General features: G+C 39.2%; 2 protein-coding genes across 2 annotated transcripts; one reads left to right on the forward strand and one right to left on the reverse strand.

Moving 5' to 3' along the window:
* The first annotated feature begins 371 nt into the window (after positions 1–371).
* Positions 372–14,347, forward strand: LOC120412983 (tetratricopeptide repeat protein 39C-like). The gene is made up of 5 exons (XM_039573632.2): positions 372–640; positions 8,384–8,877; positions 12,237–13,050; positions 13,105–13,256; positions 13,315–14,347. The coding sequence occupies exons 1-5, from the start codon at positions 473–475 to the stop codon at positions 13,976–13,978; spliced, it is 2,292 nt and encodes a 763-aa protein (XP_039429566.1). The 5' UTR covers positions 372–472; the 3' UTR covers positions 13,979–14,347.
* Positions 14,348–16,285: 1,938 nt separating this feature from the next.
* Positions 16,286–20,689, reverse strand: LOC120412973 (solute carrier family 35 member G1). Its single transcript, XM_039573620.2, has 3 exons — positions 20,399–20,689; positions 18,857–19,194; positions 16,286–18,793 (listed from the first exon to the last, which is right to left on the reverse strand). Exons 2-3 carry the CDS (start codon positions 19,057–19,059, stop codon positions 17,953–17,955), a joined length of 1,044 nt encoding a protein of 347 aa, XP_039429554.1. The 5' UTR covers positions 19,060–19,194; positions 20,399–20,689; the 3' UTR covers positions 16,286–17,952.
* Positions 20,690–20,691: the final 2 nt, after the last annotated feature.

Here is a 20,691-nt window from a genome sequence, read left to right on the forward strand (position 1 = left end):
TATTTAAAAGTCTCGCACTGTCCTGCACTTTGAACAATGTCATGTTTACGGAAGTTGCGCAAAGTTGTGAAAACGGGAAGTTTAAGATCTCATGCTGATCAATCACGGCGCCGGCCACGACCAGTGGTAAGATAGCGGGGAGCGGGTTTTTTATTTTATTCTTTAAAATTTATTCTAGTTCAGACTTTTCCTCAATTTTTTTAAACTAGTCTTGTTAAAACGAATGAAAAACTAACAAAAATATTATTGAATATTCATAAATTATTTTGAAAGTATGAAAAAACTCAATTCTCGGCAGACAAAAAATCTTAAAAAACAAACAACATTTTTAAAAAGGATGTAGAACTTATTGGACTATTTTTTCTCTAATTTTCCAGATTTTCGTACGACTTTCTTAAAATTTCCACTCACTTCCTCGACTGTCCGTATTTTTATGCTGCAAGTGTGACAAACAACTGCGAGTGCCGCAGACATGGCCTCGTCGGAAGCTCCACCCCTGTCAGGACTGCAGGACTGGGAGTACGTCAAGCAGGGCATCGCACTTTGGCTCAACAACCAACCGAAGGCGGCCGAGGAGAGCTTCAAAAATCGCGAATCCAGCGTGCACATCGTCGCCGGGCACACGTTTATCTCGTTTATGGTAAGTTGAAAAGAAAAAAAGGTTTTTTTTGCAAACTCGTTAATTTTTGAATTTAATTGCATTTTATTGTTTATGCTTAACGCACCATGCGTCTCTATTGAAAAGGCTTGTTGAATGAATGAATGAATAAAACACAAATTAAAAGAACGATAGAAATTACACACAAAAAATAACTTGTACGAGTGACATGCGTTGACAGCTTGCAAACATAACCTAGACTGTTCCCCTCGTGCAGAGTTTTGCTTTTTTGTTTGTGTTGCACCCAAACAGACAGACACATGGTGCAAATTTACGCCAAGTGCACTTCAATTACGGAAGAAGGGAAGAAAAAAAGCAGTAACTTTCACATTCACTCGTGCACTTATCGTTTCTCTATACGTGCCAGGGTTCATGTCGTTTGCAAGTGTTTTTTCTTCAGTCGTTCTCTTTTGAATGTGCGAAGAGATGAATGCATTTTATACACACATACGAGCACGTTGTGCACACTGAAGAGCTAAATCGTGCTCAAAGATTACCGAGAAGCAGATCCGCTTGTTGCCGGTGTTCATGAAGAAGTCCTGGCGCAACGGACGAGGACAGAAAAGTTGGAAAATTATTCTATGAAAAAGATAGGCCAATGTGTGTGGATTCTCTAAAGGGTCATTGTGTAGAGTGCATAATGAGGATAGATCGTTGCACATACGCACATTTTAAACTTAATTATTTTTGATGATTAATATGAGATCCTTAAGAAAGTACGTACCTATTTCTAGTACCGTCAGTGGGGGTGACATTGGGTCTGGGGGGTGAGATTGGGTCAAAGTGATTTTTTACGGATTTCACCATTTCTCAGATTCTTCTCAATTAAACTGAATTCTGTTAAAAGGGTTGTGTAGGGGACATCTTATGATGACTTCGCTAAAAAAATCTCGTTCCTAGAGCAAATCCTGTTATTTTGACAGCTGTCTAAAGTTGAGGTACGTTTTTGGCCAAAAATGACCTCTTGAAAAATCATTTTTCTAAAATTTTTGTTGGGATTGCTCAAAAACTACCCAAATGTTTGAAAATCTCCACTTCAAACATTGTAGCATGTCAATACGATTCCCTCGAACAAGAAACACTGTTGGATGACTTGTTTTTACCATATCGTTGTATTTGAGCATCATTTTAGTATCATTTGACCCAATGTCACCCCCTCTAAGGTCACCCCCCCTGAATCGAACATATTCTTAATCAGAAAGGTGAAACACAATTTTCTACCATGAGTGTTTTCGATTTATAATATTTTGCTTCCTCCATACCGTGAATAACTAACCATTGAAATATGTTTTTAAAGAAGTCACTTTTGTTTCATGAAGATTTTTTTTGTCAAAGAGAAATTAAAAAAAAATTGTAACATTTTTTTTACGAAGACAAAGACAAAAAACAATCAGAATATTCTTTTTCAAAATACACATTTTTATATATCAGTGATTCTACGATTATCAAGCAGATTCCAAATCAAAAAAGATCAGATTTGGCTAAAATTTGGTCTGGGAGATGTTTGGCCAAAACAATAAAACTATTTTTTTTAAATTGATGTCAGTAAATGCTTCAGTTCGCCTTGAACATGCTGAAATCGACAGAATTGAATTAAATTAACTTTCCTGCCAATAAATAAAACTTTATAAATAAAAATACTAAGGAAATATTGAGCAACCATGCCCTGCCCACCCACATGTATCTGAGGGGCTAGCAAAAAATAAGCAACCATGCGCACCCCCTTACTTTTGATACCAACACAGATACAAGTGGGTGCGCATGGTTGCTTAAGCTAATTCCGTATATAGGGGAAATATACCCATTCTAATCACTCTAAGCCGTTCGACCAATTCTAATCACTTTTCCATTTTTCGCTATTAAATCAACATTTTCAGATGTTTCAACAATGGAGAGTTGCTTGCTCACTTTTATTTGAGCTATTCATTACTTTAGAACAGTCAAAAACACTTTATGAAAGCTGTAATTCATGATCAAAGTGCTGATAGGCCGATAATAGAAATAGGCTGAGAAAGGGTATAGTTCCCCTACTAGATTTTTTTTTATTTGGCGATTAGAGTGTTAAAAGTATGCGTTTTTCGACGATTTTCACATGAGTCAGAACTTTTGCATCAAGATTTCTGTAACACAAATTTAAGTGTTTTGAAAACTAAAGGATTATTTTCTAAATTTTTATTTTTGTATTTTATGATATGGATAAACCTTGGCCCTTCCATACCTTGTTTCCACATAAGCCATATCCAATAATTTCTCTATACAGGTCTCCATACAAATTTGATGGCTGTCCATTAGGATGTAACAAAAAAGATTACTTTTACTTTTATTTGTATGGTGCCCAAAATCGCCATCTTTTGTGCTAAAGTACACGACAAACGAATTGTTTTGGCCAAATGATGTTTTTGTTTAAATAATGACGTTTAAAGAGTTTTGAAAGTACATACGATGATTCATTTTTACTTTAAAATTAATTTGTTTTGAGTTGTAACCGTTTAAAATTTAATTATTATGTTGTTAAATGTTCCATTCATGTCCACCTCGGAATAAATATTTTTTAAGTTAAGAAACATCTACACATTTTGGTAAGCCAAAAATTTACAATATTTTAAATATTTTAGAAAAAAATAAAAAAAAATATCATGAAAATGATTATTACTCAAAAATAATGCATTATATCATCATTTATTTTTTTTTCAAATTTCGATTCGATTCGATTTCTACTCAAACATATAAAAAAAAAAATAACTGTCAAATCGACAAAATCGAGTTTTTGCAAGAGTTAAAAAAGTTCATTGAAAACATAAGGATAGTCAAAATCATAAACTGCAACTTTGCCGGATCGATAAGAAAATCTCTGCCCAAAATATTTTTTTCGAATAGTTACATAGCTCTTTTGTATGGACCGCCCCCAAATGTGTGCATGGAGAAATCAATTATGCAAACGTTTTATTCAAAGGGAAATAAAAAGTCGATTTACGAAAGCAATTGCTGAACTGCTCAATTTATAACAAAAAAAAAAAACATCGTACAAACATTTACTAAATCTGGACCTACTTGTGAAAATGTCGGGAAAGCTTTCTGACAGTGGAAACTAGTTATTACGTAAAGCCATTTGATAAGTTTGATTAGCAAGGCGAGTTTGGTAAAACAGGTGAATTGCTTACGAATTTGTAAAACAGCGCCAGATGTCGAAAGCTGAAGCACCCTTTTCAAATGTTGCTCCAGAAATTTAAGTATTTAGTAAATCAGACCATTTTACACTGTAACTAACAAAATCCTGTTTTAGTTATGGTAAGTTATGCAGTCAAGTACGGTGGCAAATTTGATTCTTTTAACAATGTTCCAAGTACAAATAACAACTCATTTAATTTCCCCACTGGCACTTCAACCCAAAACAAGTTCACGGTAAAACGGAACACGCGGATCAATTTTGCATGTTCCAATCAACGCTTTACGTGACTTTCAACAGAGAAGAGAAGAGGGTATGTAGCGCATTTTTATAACAATTTCGGGCCCAAAACATGTTTACATGATGGCGACCAGCACATCTTGCTCTGCATTGGTTTGCTGAAAAATTCAACACGACCAAGCTGAACCTTCCATTAAATAGGCTTTCCCGAGAGGTACAATGAGGTGTGGGAACGATGGTAAAACACAAACGCAAACAACAACAACTTGTGGCCGTTTCAAATAGTTGCAAAACTTGAGCACTTTGAAGTTGAGAGGTACATGAAATAAAACTTTTATGGGTATACCACCACTTTATGGTCAGTGCCCTTTTTTCACCGACCCTCGAGAGTGAGTACTCTTGTCCTTGTTTGTTGTGGGCTTTTTGGCTCAATCTCTGACTGTGTCTTTAATTTTGACCAGAAATGCAGAAAATGAAAAAGAAAAAAATAATCATAAGAATGAACATTTCATGTTAATAACCGTTCATTTCCGTAAGTCTGACTAAAAGAAAATTTTCTAATTTAATAAGCTAGAAGGAGGAGCTCATAACCACTTTAAGGTGATTTAGTAAGGTTTTTTTTTTTAACCTTTATCATAGCAATTATTGAATCAATCTAAATGTTCAGTAGAAACTGCAACAAAGTATATACTTTTTAAATCCAGCTTACCTCGAAAAAAAAAATAAAGATTCGTGAAGCATGTGTTAATTAAATATTCATAAACCCTAATAGTCAAGGCACAAAACCCGAAAATAGCGATGCAAGAAGCAAATCGTGTAACAGGCCATTTTCTTATGGATCTAGACTTAATCGACCCTCCTGAATCCGAATCTGCCTGTTGATTTTCCCGATTCTCAAAGGGAACCGAGATATTCAAGATGGCGTCCAATATGGCGGCTGAATGGAAAAATCACAATAAAAGGATTTTTAAGTTCAATCAACTACTCAAATTTAACTAAATTGGGGTCGCTGAACTCGAATATGATCCCTAGAATACTCCAAAGTACTCAGGGAATGTGCAATCCAAGATGGCGGCCAATATGGCGAAGTTAGAATATTGGAAATGTTTATACAGAAATGTAACAGGCTATCAACAAATCAAATTTAACTAATTTGGGGTCGCTGAACTCAAATATGATCCCTAAAATACTCCAAAGTATTCAGGGAATGTGCAATCCAAGATGGCGGCCAAAATGGCGAAGTTAGAATATTGGAAATGTTTATACAGAAATGTAACAGGCTATCAACAGGTCAAATTTAACTGATTTGGGGTCGCTGAACTCAAATATGATCCCAAAAATATTCCAAAGTACTCAGGGAATGTGCAATCCAAGATGGCGGCCATTATGGCGAAGTAAGAATATTGGAAATGTTTATACAGAAATGTAACAGGCTATCAACAGGTCAAATTTAATTAATTTGGGGTCGCTGAACTCGAATATGACGCCTAGAATACTCTCAAGTACTCAGGGAATGTGCAATCCAAGATGGCGGCCATTATGGCGAAGTAAGAATATTGGAAATGTTTATACAGAAATGTAACAGGCTATCAACAGGTCAAATTTAACTAATTTGAGGTCGCTGAACTCAAATATGACCCCTAGAATACTCCGAAGTACTCAGGGAATGTGCAATCCAAGATGGCGGCCAATATGGCGAAGTTAGAATATTGGAAATAATTATACAGAAGTGTAACAGGCAATCAACAGGTCAAATTTAACTAATTTGGGGTCGCTGAACTCAAATATGACCCCTAGAATACTCCAAACTACTCAAGGAATGTGCAATCCAAGATGGCGGCCAATATGGCGAAGTAAGAATATTGGAAATGTTTATACAGAAATGAACAGGCAATCAACAGGTCAAATTTAATTAATTTGGAGTCGCTGAATTCGAATATGACCCCTAGAATACTCCAAAGCACTCAGGGAAACATTTCCAATATTCGAACTACGCCATATTGGCCGCCTTCTTGGATTGCACATTCCCTGAGTACTTTGGAGTATTCTAGGGGTCATATTCGAGTTCAGCGACCCCAAATTAGTTAAATTTGACCTGTTGATTGCCTGTTACACTTCTGTATAAACATTTCTAATATTCTAACTTCGCCATATTGGCCGCCATCTCGGGTTGCACATTCCCTGAGTACTTTGGAGTATTCTAGGGGTCATATTTGAGTTCAGCGACCCCAAATTAGTTAAATTTGACCTGTTGATAGCCTGTTACATTTCTGTATAAACATTTCCAATATTCTAACTTTGCCATATTGGCCGTCATCTTTGATTGCACATTCCCTGAGTACTTTGGAGTATTTTTGGGATCATATTTGAGTTCAGCGAAACCAAATTAGTTAAATTTGACCTGTTGATTGCCTGTTACATTTCTGTATAAACATTTCCAATATTCTAACTTTGCCATATTGGCCGCCATCTTGGATTGCACATTCCCTGAGTACTTTGGAGTATTTTTGGGATCATATTTGAGTTCAGCGAAACCAAATTAGTTAAATTTGACCTGTTGATAGCCTGTTACATTTCTGTATAAACATTTCCAATATTCTTACTTCGCCATATTGGCCGCCATCTTGGATTGCACATTCCCTGAGTACTTTGGAGTATTCTAGGGGTCATATTTGAGTTCAGCGACCCCAAATTAGTTAAATTTGACCTGTTGATTGCCTGTTACATTTCTGTATAAACATTTCTAATATTCTAACTTCGCCATATTGGCCGCCATCTTGGATTGCACATTCCTTGAGTAGTTTGGAGTATTCTAGGGGTCATATTTGAGTTCAGCGACCCCAAATTAGTTAAATTTGACCTGTTGATTGCCTGTTACACTTCTGTATAAACATTTCTAATATTCTAACTTCGCCATATTGGCCGCCATCTCGGGTTGCACATTCCCTGAGTACTTTGGAGTATTCTAGGGGTCATATTTGAGTTCAGCGACCCCAAATTAGTTAAATTTGACCTGTTGATAGCCTGTTACATTTCTGCATAAACATTTCCAATCTTCTAACTTCGCCAAATTAGCCGCCATCTTGGATTGCACATTCCCTGAGTACTTTGGAGTATTTTTGGGATCATATTTGAGTTCAGTGACCCCAAATTAGTTAAATTTGACCTGTTGATTGCCTGTTACATTTCTGTATAAACATTCTAATACTCTAACTTCGCCATTTTGGCCGCCATCTTGGATTGCATATTCCCTGAGTACTTTGAAGTATTCTAGGGGTCATATTTGAGTTCAGCGACCCCAAATTAGTTAAATTTGACCTGTTGATTGCCTGTTACACTTCTGTATAAACATTTTAAACATCTTGGATTGCACATTCCCTGAGTACTTTGGAGTATTCTAGGGGTCATATTCGAGTTCAGCGACCCCAAATTAGTTAAATTTGACCTGTTGATAGCCTGTTACATTTCTGTATAAATATTTCCAATATTCTTACTTCGCCATATTGGCCGCCATCTTTGGTTGCACATTCCCTGAGTACTTTGGAGTATTCTAGGGGTCATATTTGAGTTCAGCGACCCCAAATTAGTTAAATTTGACCTGTTGATAGCCTGTTACATTTCTGTATCAACATTTCCAATATTCTAACTTCGCCATATTGGCCGCCATCTTGGATTGCACATTCCCTGAGTACTTTGGAGTATTCTAGGGATCATATTCGAGTTCAGCGACCCCAATTTAGTTAAATTTGAGTAGTTGATTGAACTTAAAAATCCTTTTATTGTGATTTTTCCATTCAGCCGCCATATTGGACGCCATCTTGAATATCTCGGTTCCCTTTGAGAATCGGGAAAATCAACAGGCAGATTCGGATTCAGGAGGGTCGATTTAGTCTAGATCCATAAAAAATGGCCTGTTACACGATTTGCTTCTAGACACGAAAAATGAGCACCTTTTTTGATTTCCTGCCTTGACTATAAAGGCGAGCTCTTTCTTCACTCAAGTTTGTAGCCATGGTTTAGCCCCTCCCAGCAACCAGAAACATTGCCCCTCCTCCACACGCAATCAAATGGCTATCAAATTCATATAATTACATGAATGTTTAATGTTTGCATGAGTGTTCGTCCCTCCCACATCCTCCCTCTTGCCACGTTCTACCAGATTGATGTTAATTCGTTCACCTTTTCTTGAACACAGTTGAAATAACAATAATAAAAATGTTGTGTTCTTTTAAAAGGGAAACATTCTTAAAAGATTATTCGTTTTTTTTTTAAATCAATTTTTCATTTCAAGTTTTGATTTTTATTACTGTGTCTTCCAGAACGCCATAATTTCGTGGGAAACGGACAAGATGAACGAGGCCCAGGCCCTGCTGCGGGAGCTGGAGAAAAAGTGCGCCGGCGACATCGGTTGGCTTCGGACGATGCGGACCAAGTTGTTTGGCGGCGGCAGCGGCGACCCCCAGAAATCGTTGGCCGCGACCTTGGAGGAGCAGATCATCCTGGCAGACACCCAACTGTGCCTGGCCATTCTGGTGTCGCTTAGCCAGGACATTGGCGGCTTCGTCAAGGGCGGTTGGCTGCTGCGCAAGGCCTGGAAGGTCTACCAGCACACGTACGGGCAAATTTATCAGCTGTACTGCCGGGTGGTGAAGGTTCCGGAGCAGGATGAGGAGGAGGAGATGGTGGCTGGCCCTCAGGCGCCACTTCGGCACAAGCTGGACGTGGGACGGCTTGAGCTGGGAACGCCGTCGTCCGTGGAGTGGACCGTGCCCAACTCGGTGCTGCAGACGCCGGACGGGATTGATGATAACGAGTTGAGTATTGATTTGGTAAAGGACCATGCGTCTCCATGAAATGTGTTTCGCCAGGTTGAATTGATGGAGTTTCAAAACTTGATAATGAGTAATTCGCTACGATTTTTCTTTTCATTATAGTGTCTAATGGCAAGAGAAACCATTTTACATATTTAGTTTCCTCTCTCTCTAAGTCTCCATACAATTTTAAGGACTGTACTTACAGAATGGACATGTGAATGTTTGAAGGGCTGTAATCCTAGAATGAATTTTCTGATCGATTGGATGTCTTTAGCAAATTTATAAGTTATGAATTGGACTTTTCTCGAAAATAGGTACATGGGAAAAAAATTTCCCGATTTTTAATTTCAATTTATATTACAATTGTATTACTAAAAACTAAATTTCTAAAACATGTTTTATTCTCAAGATTTTTTATAGGTTCTAAGGGACTAAAACAGAACACTACTGCGTTGCCGCTCTAATCGAGTCCGTTAAAACAGCAAGCCAAGAAAAACGCATGATAAATTTGTCCCGCCGATTAGGCTACGTGTTAGAATTTCAAGAAAAAGGATTTTCTCCGGTTTTCTAGAACAAAGTACTAAATACTTCTGATAGTTTACATGATTTCGAACCAAACTGCATCATTACCTCAAAATTAACGAAATAACATATGGGACGGACAAGCTTCGAGCGGCAGTGCGCTACAGTATCGAATTTTGAAAAAAATAACAAGAAAACCTTCGAATTTTTGAAAAAAAAAATGATTTTTGTAAAAAATGAACAGGCCAAAATTTTAAACCAAATAGAAGTCTAACCAACCTAAAACAATCATTTTTTTGTGGAATTCCAATTCCAGCACCGCAAAAAAAATTTCAGGCGAAAAGAAAAATCATTTCAATGATTGGATATTTTTAAAACTAATGATTGCAAAATAACTGGGCAGGTGTAAAATGCCATTTAAAAAACTTTTTTCATTCAAATGTTGAGACCATAGCTTGTTATTTCAATTTTTATATTTTTTTTTATTTGTTTGCCCCCCACCCTCGATCCCGACCAAAGTCGAGGGACATAAACTTCAAAAAATATTTGCAACGGCCCAAATTAAATTTAAACATATATTCTGCAAAATCTAATTTGCAATCGAAGATGCTCTTAAAAATTTTCATTCTTTGACAATTTAAAAATGTTTTATGCTGAGAAAATGTCATCCTTTTCAAATACGCGGTAGGGTGTTCCCTTGGTCGTTCGCTGTGAGTTGTGGATTGCCTGCTTCTCTAATGAAGGTTCGACTAGGGGGGCATGCTTATTAATTTCTCGTCGCTCCATACCCTCAGTGACGTGATGGGAGCAAGGGCGTCTATGCGAAGTTTCCCTACACCCGCTACAAATTTCCGGCGTTTGGGGAGGGATGAGGGAAACCATTTTGTTCTATGCGCCGGCATTTGTAGCATTAAAATTCGTGCAAAAAAACTTATGCACGTGGGTGTACAGATTACGGCGTAAAAGATGATCGAATTGTTCACCTAGCGCTCACATGTGTTCCAGGACCAAGTTGCCTGCGGGTATGGGGATCATACATACATACATACATAGAAAATGTCATCCTTTTCAAATATCATTTGGTATTGGCAAAATATTAGTTTTAGCTCTTTTAAAATGTTAGGTTTGATAAACACCTAAACTCCTAAGCTCGAGAAAATGGTGGATTCAATATGGAATTTTCTCGAGCTTGGGAGTTCAGGTGTTAAAATAATCATTTTATTGTGAATTCCGCGAAAATTTACATTTTAAATGTGCAAATCGAACCACTAGTTTTTGAGATAACGATAATTCTATGTGTACATTTACCTTCTCAATAAACATAATTGATTTTGTCTCAAACGTCGTTTTAAAAGCAAGAAAACAAATTTTTGCAGCAGTTTTTAAAGTTTGTTGTTAATTTTCCGGGTCAACATCTGAAGCAACATTTTTAAACCAACAACCCACCACCTAGTTTTATTGATGTTTTATGGTAGCATCTTGATTGCTTAATAGTTTTATTTCGGCATTTGCGGCAACCAATAAGCAAGAGCTTCTTTATAGGTTCTAACAAGGTCTGACAAGGCGGACAATAAAAGCCAAATGACTTTTAATAAAGTTTTATGAAAGTTTTAAGAGAGGCTTGAAAACCCGATGGCAATGCCATGCCAAACAGTTTGATCGCACGCTTCTTTAAAACCAAGGGTGTTTTAGCGGTCAAGCGGCATGCAAAATGCTTACTTAAAACCATATTCTCCTCAAAAAGCATTTATCGCGGCCATATAGCAGTGCATAAATATGGCGCCAAATGCGTGGTCTGATTGAATGTGATTGATCGCCTTCTTGGCAGAAAAATAGAAAAAAGCAATACATTTGATTAAAACTTGATGAAAACACACATTAATGCTGAATTTCGGTCATAATTAGCATTAGCCATAGAAGCCCAAAAATAATTTGATCATTTTTTTCATTGAATTACAATAAAATATTTTTTTTCATGAAAAACTTTAATAACAAAAGAATTATTTGTCATGAATCGAGTTGATATTTTGGCTATATCTCCCTCACATTCATGGATAAATTTTTAACCGCAGCTGAAATTGAACCACCTAATGCAAGAAATAAGTTCTCACATTAATTTATTTACCTTCAATATAATTTATTCCATAATCGCCATTTTTGCAAACCATCTCCATTTTATAATTGGGCAAGACTAAGTCTTATTTGTTGCCAGAATAAAACCTGTTTGGCATAAGACATTTGAAGACGTATGAAATGTCATTTTTCCACAACTACTGACTAGGTTTTAACAATGGTTTTATTAAGGCTTCGAGGAGTTTGTTAAGATTCAGTTGTTAAGCCTTGTTCTCCTATGAAGGTTTTATAAATAGGCCTTGACAACCTTTGCGGATATCATTTTCGGTTTTAAGAGAGGTTTATCAGGGTTCTGGGGAGAGCGTTACGACATATTTTGGCCGATTTTAACGTGACATACTTTATGGATGACGCCATAGGCTTTATAGCGGCTTTATGATATTTATAAAGATTTAAGAATCGACGGAACAAATAAAATGGAAAAAATGATTTTTTTCTTGAAATTAAAAAAATGTATTTGCGAGTTGCACTATTTTGTCAAAACAAAAGTGCTCAGAGCTTTGTGAAAATTTATTCGTTTTTAATGCTTCAAGAAGAATTCGAAGGAGTCATTATTCTTGGGTGTGTGCCACACTAAAAATTAAAAAAAAGTAAAATGTAATGCACCTTTCCATAACATCACAGCTAGGAAGGCACGCCGACAAATGTGCGAAGTCTAACAAAAATTTAATTTATCTAATGTATAATTGTTTTTTTTTTTCAGAATCCACCTAGCCATCGCCCGTCCCAGCACCGAGGATCTCCGCCGGGAAATCTCTAGATCGCGCACATTGTTTTTCGCACAAAGCACCGATCAGACCAGCGCCGTGGACAAACCTGAACCTCCACCGGAAGACCCCAGCAGCGGTAGCACCACCACCACCGGTGGCAGCTGTGGCAACGTCAAAAGGAGCCTAACCACCCAGTTTGAGGGATTCGATCTTAACCAGCAGAGCTCGCAGAGTTCCAGTCGACGGGATTCCAATGGGGAGCCAACGCCGGCCGAGATGGCAGCAAAGACTTGCCGGGATAATTTGAGACTTGAATTTGAGGGGTTCAGTACGAAGCTTCGCGGGCGAAACGGATTGAACGGGTTCCGACCGAGGCCACCGCCGGAACCGGTGAACCACGAAGGGGATGGTGTTGGGCCCGGTGGATGCGAGGACCGGCCAATCGATCCGGACGACGTGCGGCGGTTGATGGGCGCGGTCAGCTTCGGTTACGGCGTGTTCCAGCTTAGCATCTCGTTGCTTCCGCCCAGTTTGCTCAAGTTGATCAGCTTTCTGGGGTTCGAGGGGGATCGAGCGATGGGAGTGGCCTGTTTGATGCACTCGAGGATCAGCTCGGACATGCGGGCGCCACTGTCCACGTTGGGCCTGCTGTGGTACTACACGATCGTGACGCCGTTTTTCGCGCTGGATGGGTCGAACTTGCACCACGAGATCTGCTCGGCGCAGGAGCTGATCGACGAGTCGAACGATCAGTTTGCCAAGTCTTCGCTGTTTCTGTTCTTTAGGGGAAGGGTCGAGCGGTTAAAGGTGGGGTCGGTGATCTTGCTTTCGGTAAAATTCTAACGATTATTCTGATTTCAGTCCAACATAAAGGAAGCGATTCAGGCGTACGAGGTAGCGTACCGATCGTCGGCTCAGCGCGAGATCAAGCTGCTTTGTCTGCACGAAATTGGCTGGTGTCGACTGATCCAACTGGACTACGGCAAAGCTATGAAGAACTTCAAGGAGTTGAGGTACGATCGCCTAGTTGAAGACCCTCAAAACCCTCACGATCACCCTTTCCCCTTCCAGACGTTGCAGCCTCTTCTCCAAGAGCTTCTACGCGTACCTGACCGTCATCTGCCAGGGCGCGCACGGGTACTTTGACGAGCTGGTCCGCTGGCAGACGGAGATCACCGAGCTGCTGAGTCGATCCACTCAGAAAGAGTCCCAGATCGAGAAGTACATCGCCCGACGGTGTTCGAAGATCCCACGCGCAGAAACGGAACAAGAAAAGTTCGACCCTCTGTACTGGCGTCTGCTGGTCTACGAGATGCTGTTCATGTGGAACGCCCTGAACAGCTGCCACGAGTCGACGCTGCAAGCGATCGTGCAAGACTGCGGTAAGCCGCCGGAAGAACTCAACGAACCCTCGATCGGTCTCGGCCGGTTGATCCTGGGAGCTGCTTTGGTCTGCCTCAAACGGTACGAGGAAGCGATTCGAGCGTTTCGCGATTGTATCGAAGCGCGGACCGACGAAGGGGTAGAACTTCAGCAGGACGTACACATTTCGGCGTTCGCCCACTACGAGCTGGCCATGTTGTTGCTTCGAAAGGAGGATGATGACGAAGACGAAGGAGAGGCCAGGGAAGAAGCGAAGCGGTTGCTGGTGTACGCGCAGCTCAATTACAAAAGTTTCGATTTCGATAATCGAATCAACGTCCGAATACATTCCGTGCTGAGGAAGCTTAACTGAGTGGCGACGAGCTTACTAGGCGAAGTAGATAGACAAGCTTGGTAATTCCAGAAATCGATGATAAAAAGTTGATAGATTTTCCAACCATAGTTAAATTGTCCGTTACGTTAGTCCAATCCAGCAGGTTTACTGGAGTATAAAATGTTAATGAAATTATTGCTTGTAAGAGGGAAATACTTCATCGGTGCCTTACTTGTTACTAGTCGGAGAGATTAAAATAAGCTAGCGAATGCGCGTATGTTAGATAAGTGTAGCTTTTGGAAAAGTCCAGGAAAATGTTTTCAATGCAAAGACTAAACAAAGTTGTTATTAAACCAACAAGTGGCTATGTGTAAAAAGCAATCCAATATATTTCTAATAAAGGTTAAAGTAAATACTTTAAAAGTTTTTTTATATGGTAAGAAGGAAAAATATGCCATTTTAAATATTCATATAATTTTGAGTAATTCCAGTGCACTCCAATTTTGCACGCAGATTTTTCATGTGATTTTCGCAACCTGAACTAAATAATTAGCTGCAAAAAATCACTTACTAGTTGAGAAATCAATACCAATAACAGAACGTTATTTCTTGTATTTTTCTAACTAAAGAAAAACATCACGATATCTATTCTATCAAAAGTTTTTCTCACACTCCTTTAACTACAAACTTAAACAATGTTTTTGAAATTTTAATGTACCTAAAATGTTTTGACGTTAGATGTTCATTTAGGATGTCCCCTTTCAGGATACGATCAAAGGGAATTTGCAATGCATTCCATTCAAAAGATTTTTTAAATTTACTCTGGAAATGGAGAAGCTCGGTACTTTATCAGTACAATATTTTTTATGTTGTTATGTGATGCATGAAAAGTAGTATTGTGGTCAGCAGCATCATGAATGGCCTGTTCCGTGAAGTGAGGACCAACTCCGTCCGAAAACGGGACCGAAGATGGATCCAGGGTCATAGTGGCATTTCGAGTGCCATGACCGGAGTGGGTCCCACCGAAGTAATTGAAAATACGGAATAAAATCGATCTGTCCACTGGCCAGTGGTGTTTCCAGTGTGTGGCTGCCCTCTAAACAATCAAAGATTTAGCTGAGGAGGCAATTTTGCTGCGCAAAATGATTTCGAGTCTAGAAGAATTGAGACTGCTTCTAGAAGAAACGCAAGCCATGATCGAGAAATTTGATGAGATCAGCCCATTTTAAATCCATAGTTTAACTGATGCCTTTGTGAGGATAAAAAGTAAATTTTGCTCCCTATCCGCAGTGACTTTATCTGCGTTCAACTTGCTCTCCCCCTTTTGGCCCTTCATACGGCAGTAATTTGAAGATGCTTCCTTTAAGTCTGAGTCACTGTAATTCTAGGCAACCGCTACATAGGTCATCCTTGTGGCCCTGTTGGTTATCACATCAAATCAAATCAAATCAGGTACACACTTGAATAAAATTAAATATGTAATCGCAATTTTTTTTAAACATTTCGATTGTAATAATAACAATTTTTGATTTTTTTTCATACATTCTAAGTGTGTTCAGATTATTTTTCCAAAATCGGTGAAGTTTACCGAATTTTCAACTGCTGATCAGTTCGGTAAACTAAAAATTACCGAATTCGGTAAAAACTTCTTCGGTCAAATGTTGTTCATTTTGACAGATGGTTTACCTGTCGCAAGTTTAAAGATTTTTCAACTACCGAATTCGGTAATTTTGGGAATCCGAGGTCCATTTTTCAATATCTCTTGGTGGAGGGGCGTGTTTTTCAATAATTTGCAGCCTTAAATGGTGATTTGGAAAATTTGGTGTTAAAGGGATTTTTATGAAAAAATAGTCGCCCGAGTTGATCACGTATAGAACCTTGTGCTAAATAAGTTATCCCTTAAAGCAACGTTACACGAAATTCGAAGATAATGACCCAATATTCAAACAACATGTCCAACAATATTCAATTCAAGCATATTTTGCCCCGTTCTGAATAATTAAAAAAAACTAATACATTCATAGAAAAATCGATATAAATTCCTTCCATCAATATAAAAAAAAACAAAATCGTGGTTAAAGAAAAGTGAACGAAAAATAATAAACATAACACTTACGGCAACCAAAAACAATAATATACATTGTAACCACCATCCGTTTGGCAGTCTTGTTTACATATTTGTAAGATATCACAAGATTGTATACATCATTCAGACAAAAGATTTAGGAAAAATAAAATGAATTCAAATAATTCTCAATTTTATTCGGGTTATTCAAGAGAAAATCAGTTTTGCCATGTTCTCAGGGAATGTTTCTCATTACTTTCTGGGACAAACCAAGCTTGCGGTAATGTTCGATAGATTTGACTTTAATATAAGGTAAGTTTTGTTTACAATTTACATCATATCCCGACTAAGCATTCATAGTTTTTTTTTTGTTGGTTGGTTTTGTTCTTTTACAAGTATATCATACCATCGTGACTTGTTCTATTTTGAGATTTTCATTTTCTTTTTTCGATAATACATTGTGTACCCTCTTAAACACACTTAACAAGAAATTGCAACGGAATAAACTCTCTCTCTAGTGCGCACGCTCTATTGGTTTCGGGCTGCTTTCACGTGATTCTATTTAGGTAATTCAAAACTCAAGTTTCAACAAAATAATTAATCACATGGATTTCGTTCTGGTAACGTAACTGGACTTTTTTGGACCATCTGTAGATCAGGGATTGCAAAAAAAAAGATCAGCTATAAGATACAAATGACTAGAAAAAGGGGGAAGTATTTATGCTTACAAGTTCTACTCTGCACTGCTTGTCTGCTGGCTATTTAATTCCTCTTGTTTTTTTCTGCTTAACTTGTGAAAAGTTCATGTTTTTGTATTTACTTTTAAGTTTGATTCCCTTTTAAAAGTATGTTATTCCTCAAATGGCACAAGTTGAGTATTCATGTGAAATTCTATCTAAAAGTCGGTTGGATTTTTTTACTCAATTTTAAAACAAAAAAATTATTGGCTTTAGTTGTGCTTACTGAGAAAAATTTTGCTGTACGGATCGAAGCAAAACTTTACCTTTTGAATCTGAACATGAAATGAAATGAAAAGATGCGGGAAGTGGGGGTAATTTATTCAGTTTGATTTATTTTATCTTATTTTGGAATTGGTCGTCGTGAAATTTCACTAATCAACTAAAATGAGATCGTTTTTCAAGTGTTTTGTTGTGTACCTGTTGGGCAGTTTATGAAATGTTTTAAAGGTCTAAAATATTTTAGATGACTCTCATCTTGCAAGTTATTTTATCTCGAGATGAGATGCCAGATTTCCAAATTGTGTTACTCATTAGATTAAGTTTTCAATAACCTAACAAATCCGTTCAATAACACAACTCGAAATTTTTGAAGTTGATGTCAGTAAACGCTTCAGTTTTGTCAAGGTATGTTAGATTTGGGCTCTCTGAACTAGCTTCAATCGACTGAATTGAATTCTAGTTATTTCCCGTCCAATCAATAAAATCTTGAATAAAATTCATATATAATTTATAGCGGACCAGTTACGCTTTTTATTTCATCGCTTTCTCATAATCTAATTTTTTGCATGCTTTGAAAAGGGAGTTTTTGGGCTGAAAAGGAAATAAAGGGAAGTAAACACTAAACTGCCCAACGTGTACGTAAACTAGTAATATCACTACGCGATCAATCAGCTAAACTTCTCCTTTTATCTCTCTATCTCGCGAAAAATAACCACAATTCCTTTAAAGTTTCCTCTTATTCCATCGGAAACCGCCCTCTTGATGTCGAGGCGATTTTTGTTTGTGTTTCTTGTTTGTAAGATTAAGATTACCATTGAAAAATATTCCCTAGCCTTAGACGATAACGCGGACTTGAGATATTTGATAGAGCGATTAGTTTGATTTTTTCTTTTCTTCTTTACGTGTGTGTGAGTGTGTTTATGTGGATGTTTCGTGATTTTCTCACTGCTTTTTCCTTTAGACTAGTATGAGTTGGACAGGGAGGGGACTTATTCTAGAAACAGAAATTTTAACCGTTTCCTCAAATCCGAATCCCTGGGCAGGGCGAGGGCCCACTTTCGCAGCCCGGAGAGGAGCACGGAGCTTACGACGAGCAGTGCGCCCATCACCGAGTAGAGCGTGGGCGTCTCCTTGAAGAACATGATCTGCCAGATGAAGGCAAACACAATGTCGGCGGAGCGGGCGATCGCTACGGGGCCGGCCTGCTCAAACTGAAGCGCCAGCGTGAGGAGGATTTGACCTCCAAAGCTGAACAGGGCCAGGGCGATTACGAGGAGCCGATCGGTACCACACAGTGGCCAACACAGTGCTCCCAAATAGTAGCAAACGATGAGGGTGTAAACCAACGCGAACGCACCAAAGTTGGTCATGATCACCGAGTAGTGCAGGCCTTTGAGGGCTCGCAGCAGTACGTAAGCGTTTGCGCTGAACAGCGTTGACGAGAGGGCCGCCACCGGTCCCCACACATCGTAGCTGGTCTCGACGACCTGCTCGTCGGCCATACTACTCGCCGCCCCCTCGCCAAACAGCGTCGACGGCCTCGAAATGAGCACCACTCCGATGAGCGTTAGCACGATCGTTATCACATTGAACATTCCGCACGACTCGCGCAGGAAAAGACGCGCAAAAAGGGCCACAAAGACGGGCGTCGAAAAGATGATTACGGACGCGTCCGCCAGCGGCATGTGCCGAAAGGCGTAAAAGCTCAACATGAGCCCGGTCGTACCGACGAAGCATCGCAGCACCAGAATGATTCGCTTACCTCGCGGGAACAGACTCTCCTCCTTGTAGATGGCGATCGGGATCGACGGCAGCAGGACTCCGATGAATCTAAAACCAAGAAAAAAAATCACAGTTTAAAAAAATACCCTCTCGATTTCAATCAGATCTCACCTAAAGGTCGCCAACTCAATCGGATTAATATCAACCAGCCCCTTCACAATCACCGAGCACAGCGAGAAGAACAGCGAAGACACGGTGGCCAGAATGAGTCCCAAGTAGGGGCACGTACAGGTCAGCCACGACAGGGAGTGGTGCCGGACGCCACCCTGAAGGACGCCCCCCACCAGTTGTTGCAGTTCCAGGTGTTCGGGCATTGTGGTTGTTGTTGGAACTGTGCACGCTTCAACTGAGCAAACAATCTAACTATCGCTCGAGATAAACGACATCCAGCAGACTACGGCGTAGTCCGTTTCTTCTAGGACATGGCGGTGGCGACGAACCGGATGTTGCTGGAATGCAGATGTGAGAAGCGGAGAGAGAATAATGCAATTAAATGGAATGTAACTGATTTAGTCGTCGCAATTAATAGCTAGGAGCGTGTTGGCTGAAGCAATTAGCCGGGTTATGCTTGTAAATGGCAAAAAATCAGCTAGTAGGACTTGTTCATAATCGTGCCACTCGTTTCGATGTCCGCTCTTTGAAAAAATACCCTCAAGGATGATGTAAAACAACGCACAAGCAGTCACCTTGCTGCGGCCCACGACGTAAACCAAAGGATACCGCAAACTAACAAGTCAGCCGATCAGCCGATTCAGTCTGCTCCCGGTCGACTGTATAGGCCGCCTTGAAATCGTTGAAGATGTAATGAAGTACTGCTTTCACCTATCCAACACCTCGCTTTTGTTCACGATCATGTTTCCCTCACTGTCCCTGTACTCGTCGACTCGTTGCGTAAAGCCTTTGCGTGAACGGTTCACTTTCTCGTAAAATGTCTGCGTTTTGTTAGATCGTAATAGCTGCTCCATTTTCGCGCAACCCCAGTCTTATTGCTGGCGCTACTTGAGCTTGATGACCACGACCTGCCGATTCCGAGCCTGCTTGTATCGTTCCACGTTCCCTCTCGTCGTTTTATGCTGCCTTCATCTCTTCTGCACAATATTTGGATATTTTTCACAGGTTTCGGATAGAATATACGCAGGGCAACAAAAATAGTGCCTCGTTTTCAAAATTTCTTCTAAACGATTTGCCCCAGTTGACAGTACCAATCGTTTCGTCTGACTCCGAGGAGAAATGGTCGTCGATCATAACCTGCTCGATTTGCGTTTTTGTCCTGCAGTCAGGTGATCTGCTGGATGCTTTGTGGATATTTTTTCCAGGAAAATATCTAGAGTTTTATTTTAACAGGTCCTATATAAATAGGAAATTCCATAGCTGACCATAAAAAATCAACTTTTCTACAGTACCTACCTTCCAAAATTGTTCTACCTGAATTGGAAATTCTTAGAAAATGTACTTTAAATTCTCTGAAAAAAATCTACTACGTACTACGTAATACTGTGCATTGAATTTTCTCGAAAATCAACAAAATAAACAATATTTGTCGATATAGGAAGTTAATTTCATTAACATCCCAAAAAAACGAACGAAAAAAATTTAAATTATTCCAACTTGACGACAGAAAAAAAAACTCACAAGACGAAAACATAATCTTACGATCCTATCCCTTCTTGTGGCGCATCCTTCCCCAACCTAAGAGAACTGGAACTCTCTTGGTGGGGGGTGGTGAAGCAATTTTCCAAACGCTTTTCCACGCAGCTACAGACGGTTTTCACATTCAAAAACGACTTTAATTTCTGTTGAACTACATTAACTTTGCAATTAAACACTATTCAGTGGAAAACTCGATGAAATTTGGAGAATTTTTAGCCATAACTTTGCAGACACGACACAGACGATTTTCCTTTTGATTTTCCAACCCCAGTCCAGCGATTTTCCGGGTGTATCCC

Source organism: Culex pipiens, chromosome 3 (genome assembly GCF_016801865.2).
Source record: "Culex pipiens pallens isolate TS chromosome 3, TS_CPP_V2, whole genome shotgun sequence".
Lineage (NCBI taxonomy): Eukaryota > Metazoa > Arthropoda > Insecta > Diptera > Culicidae > Culex > Culex pipiens.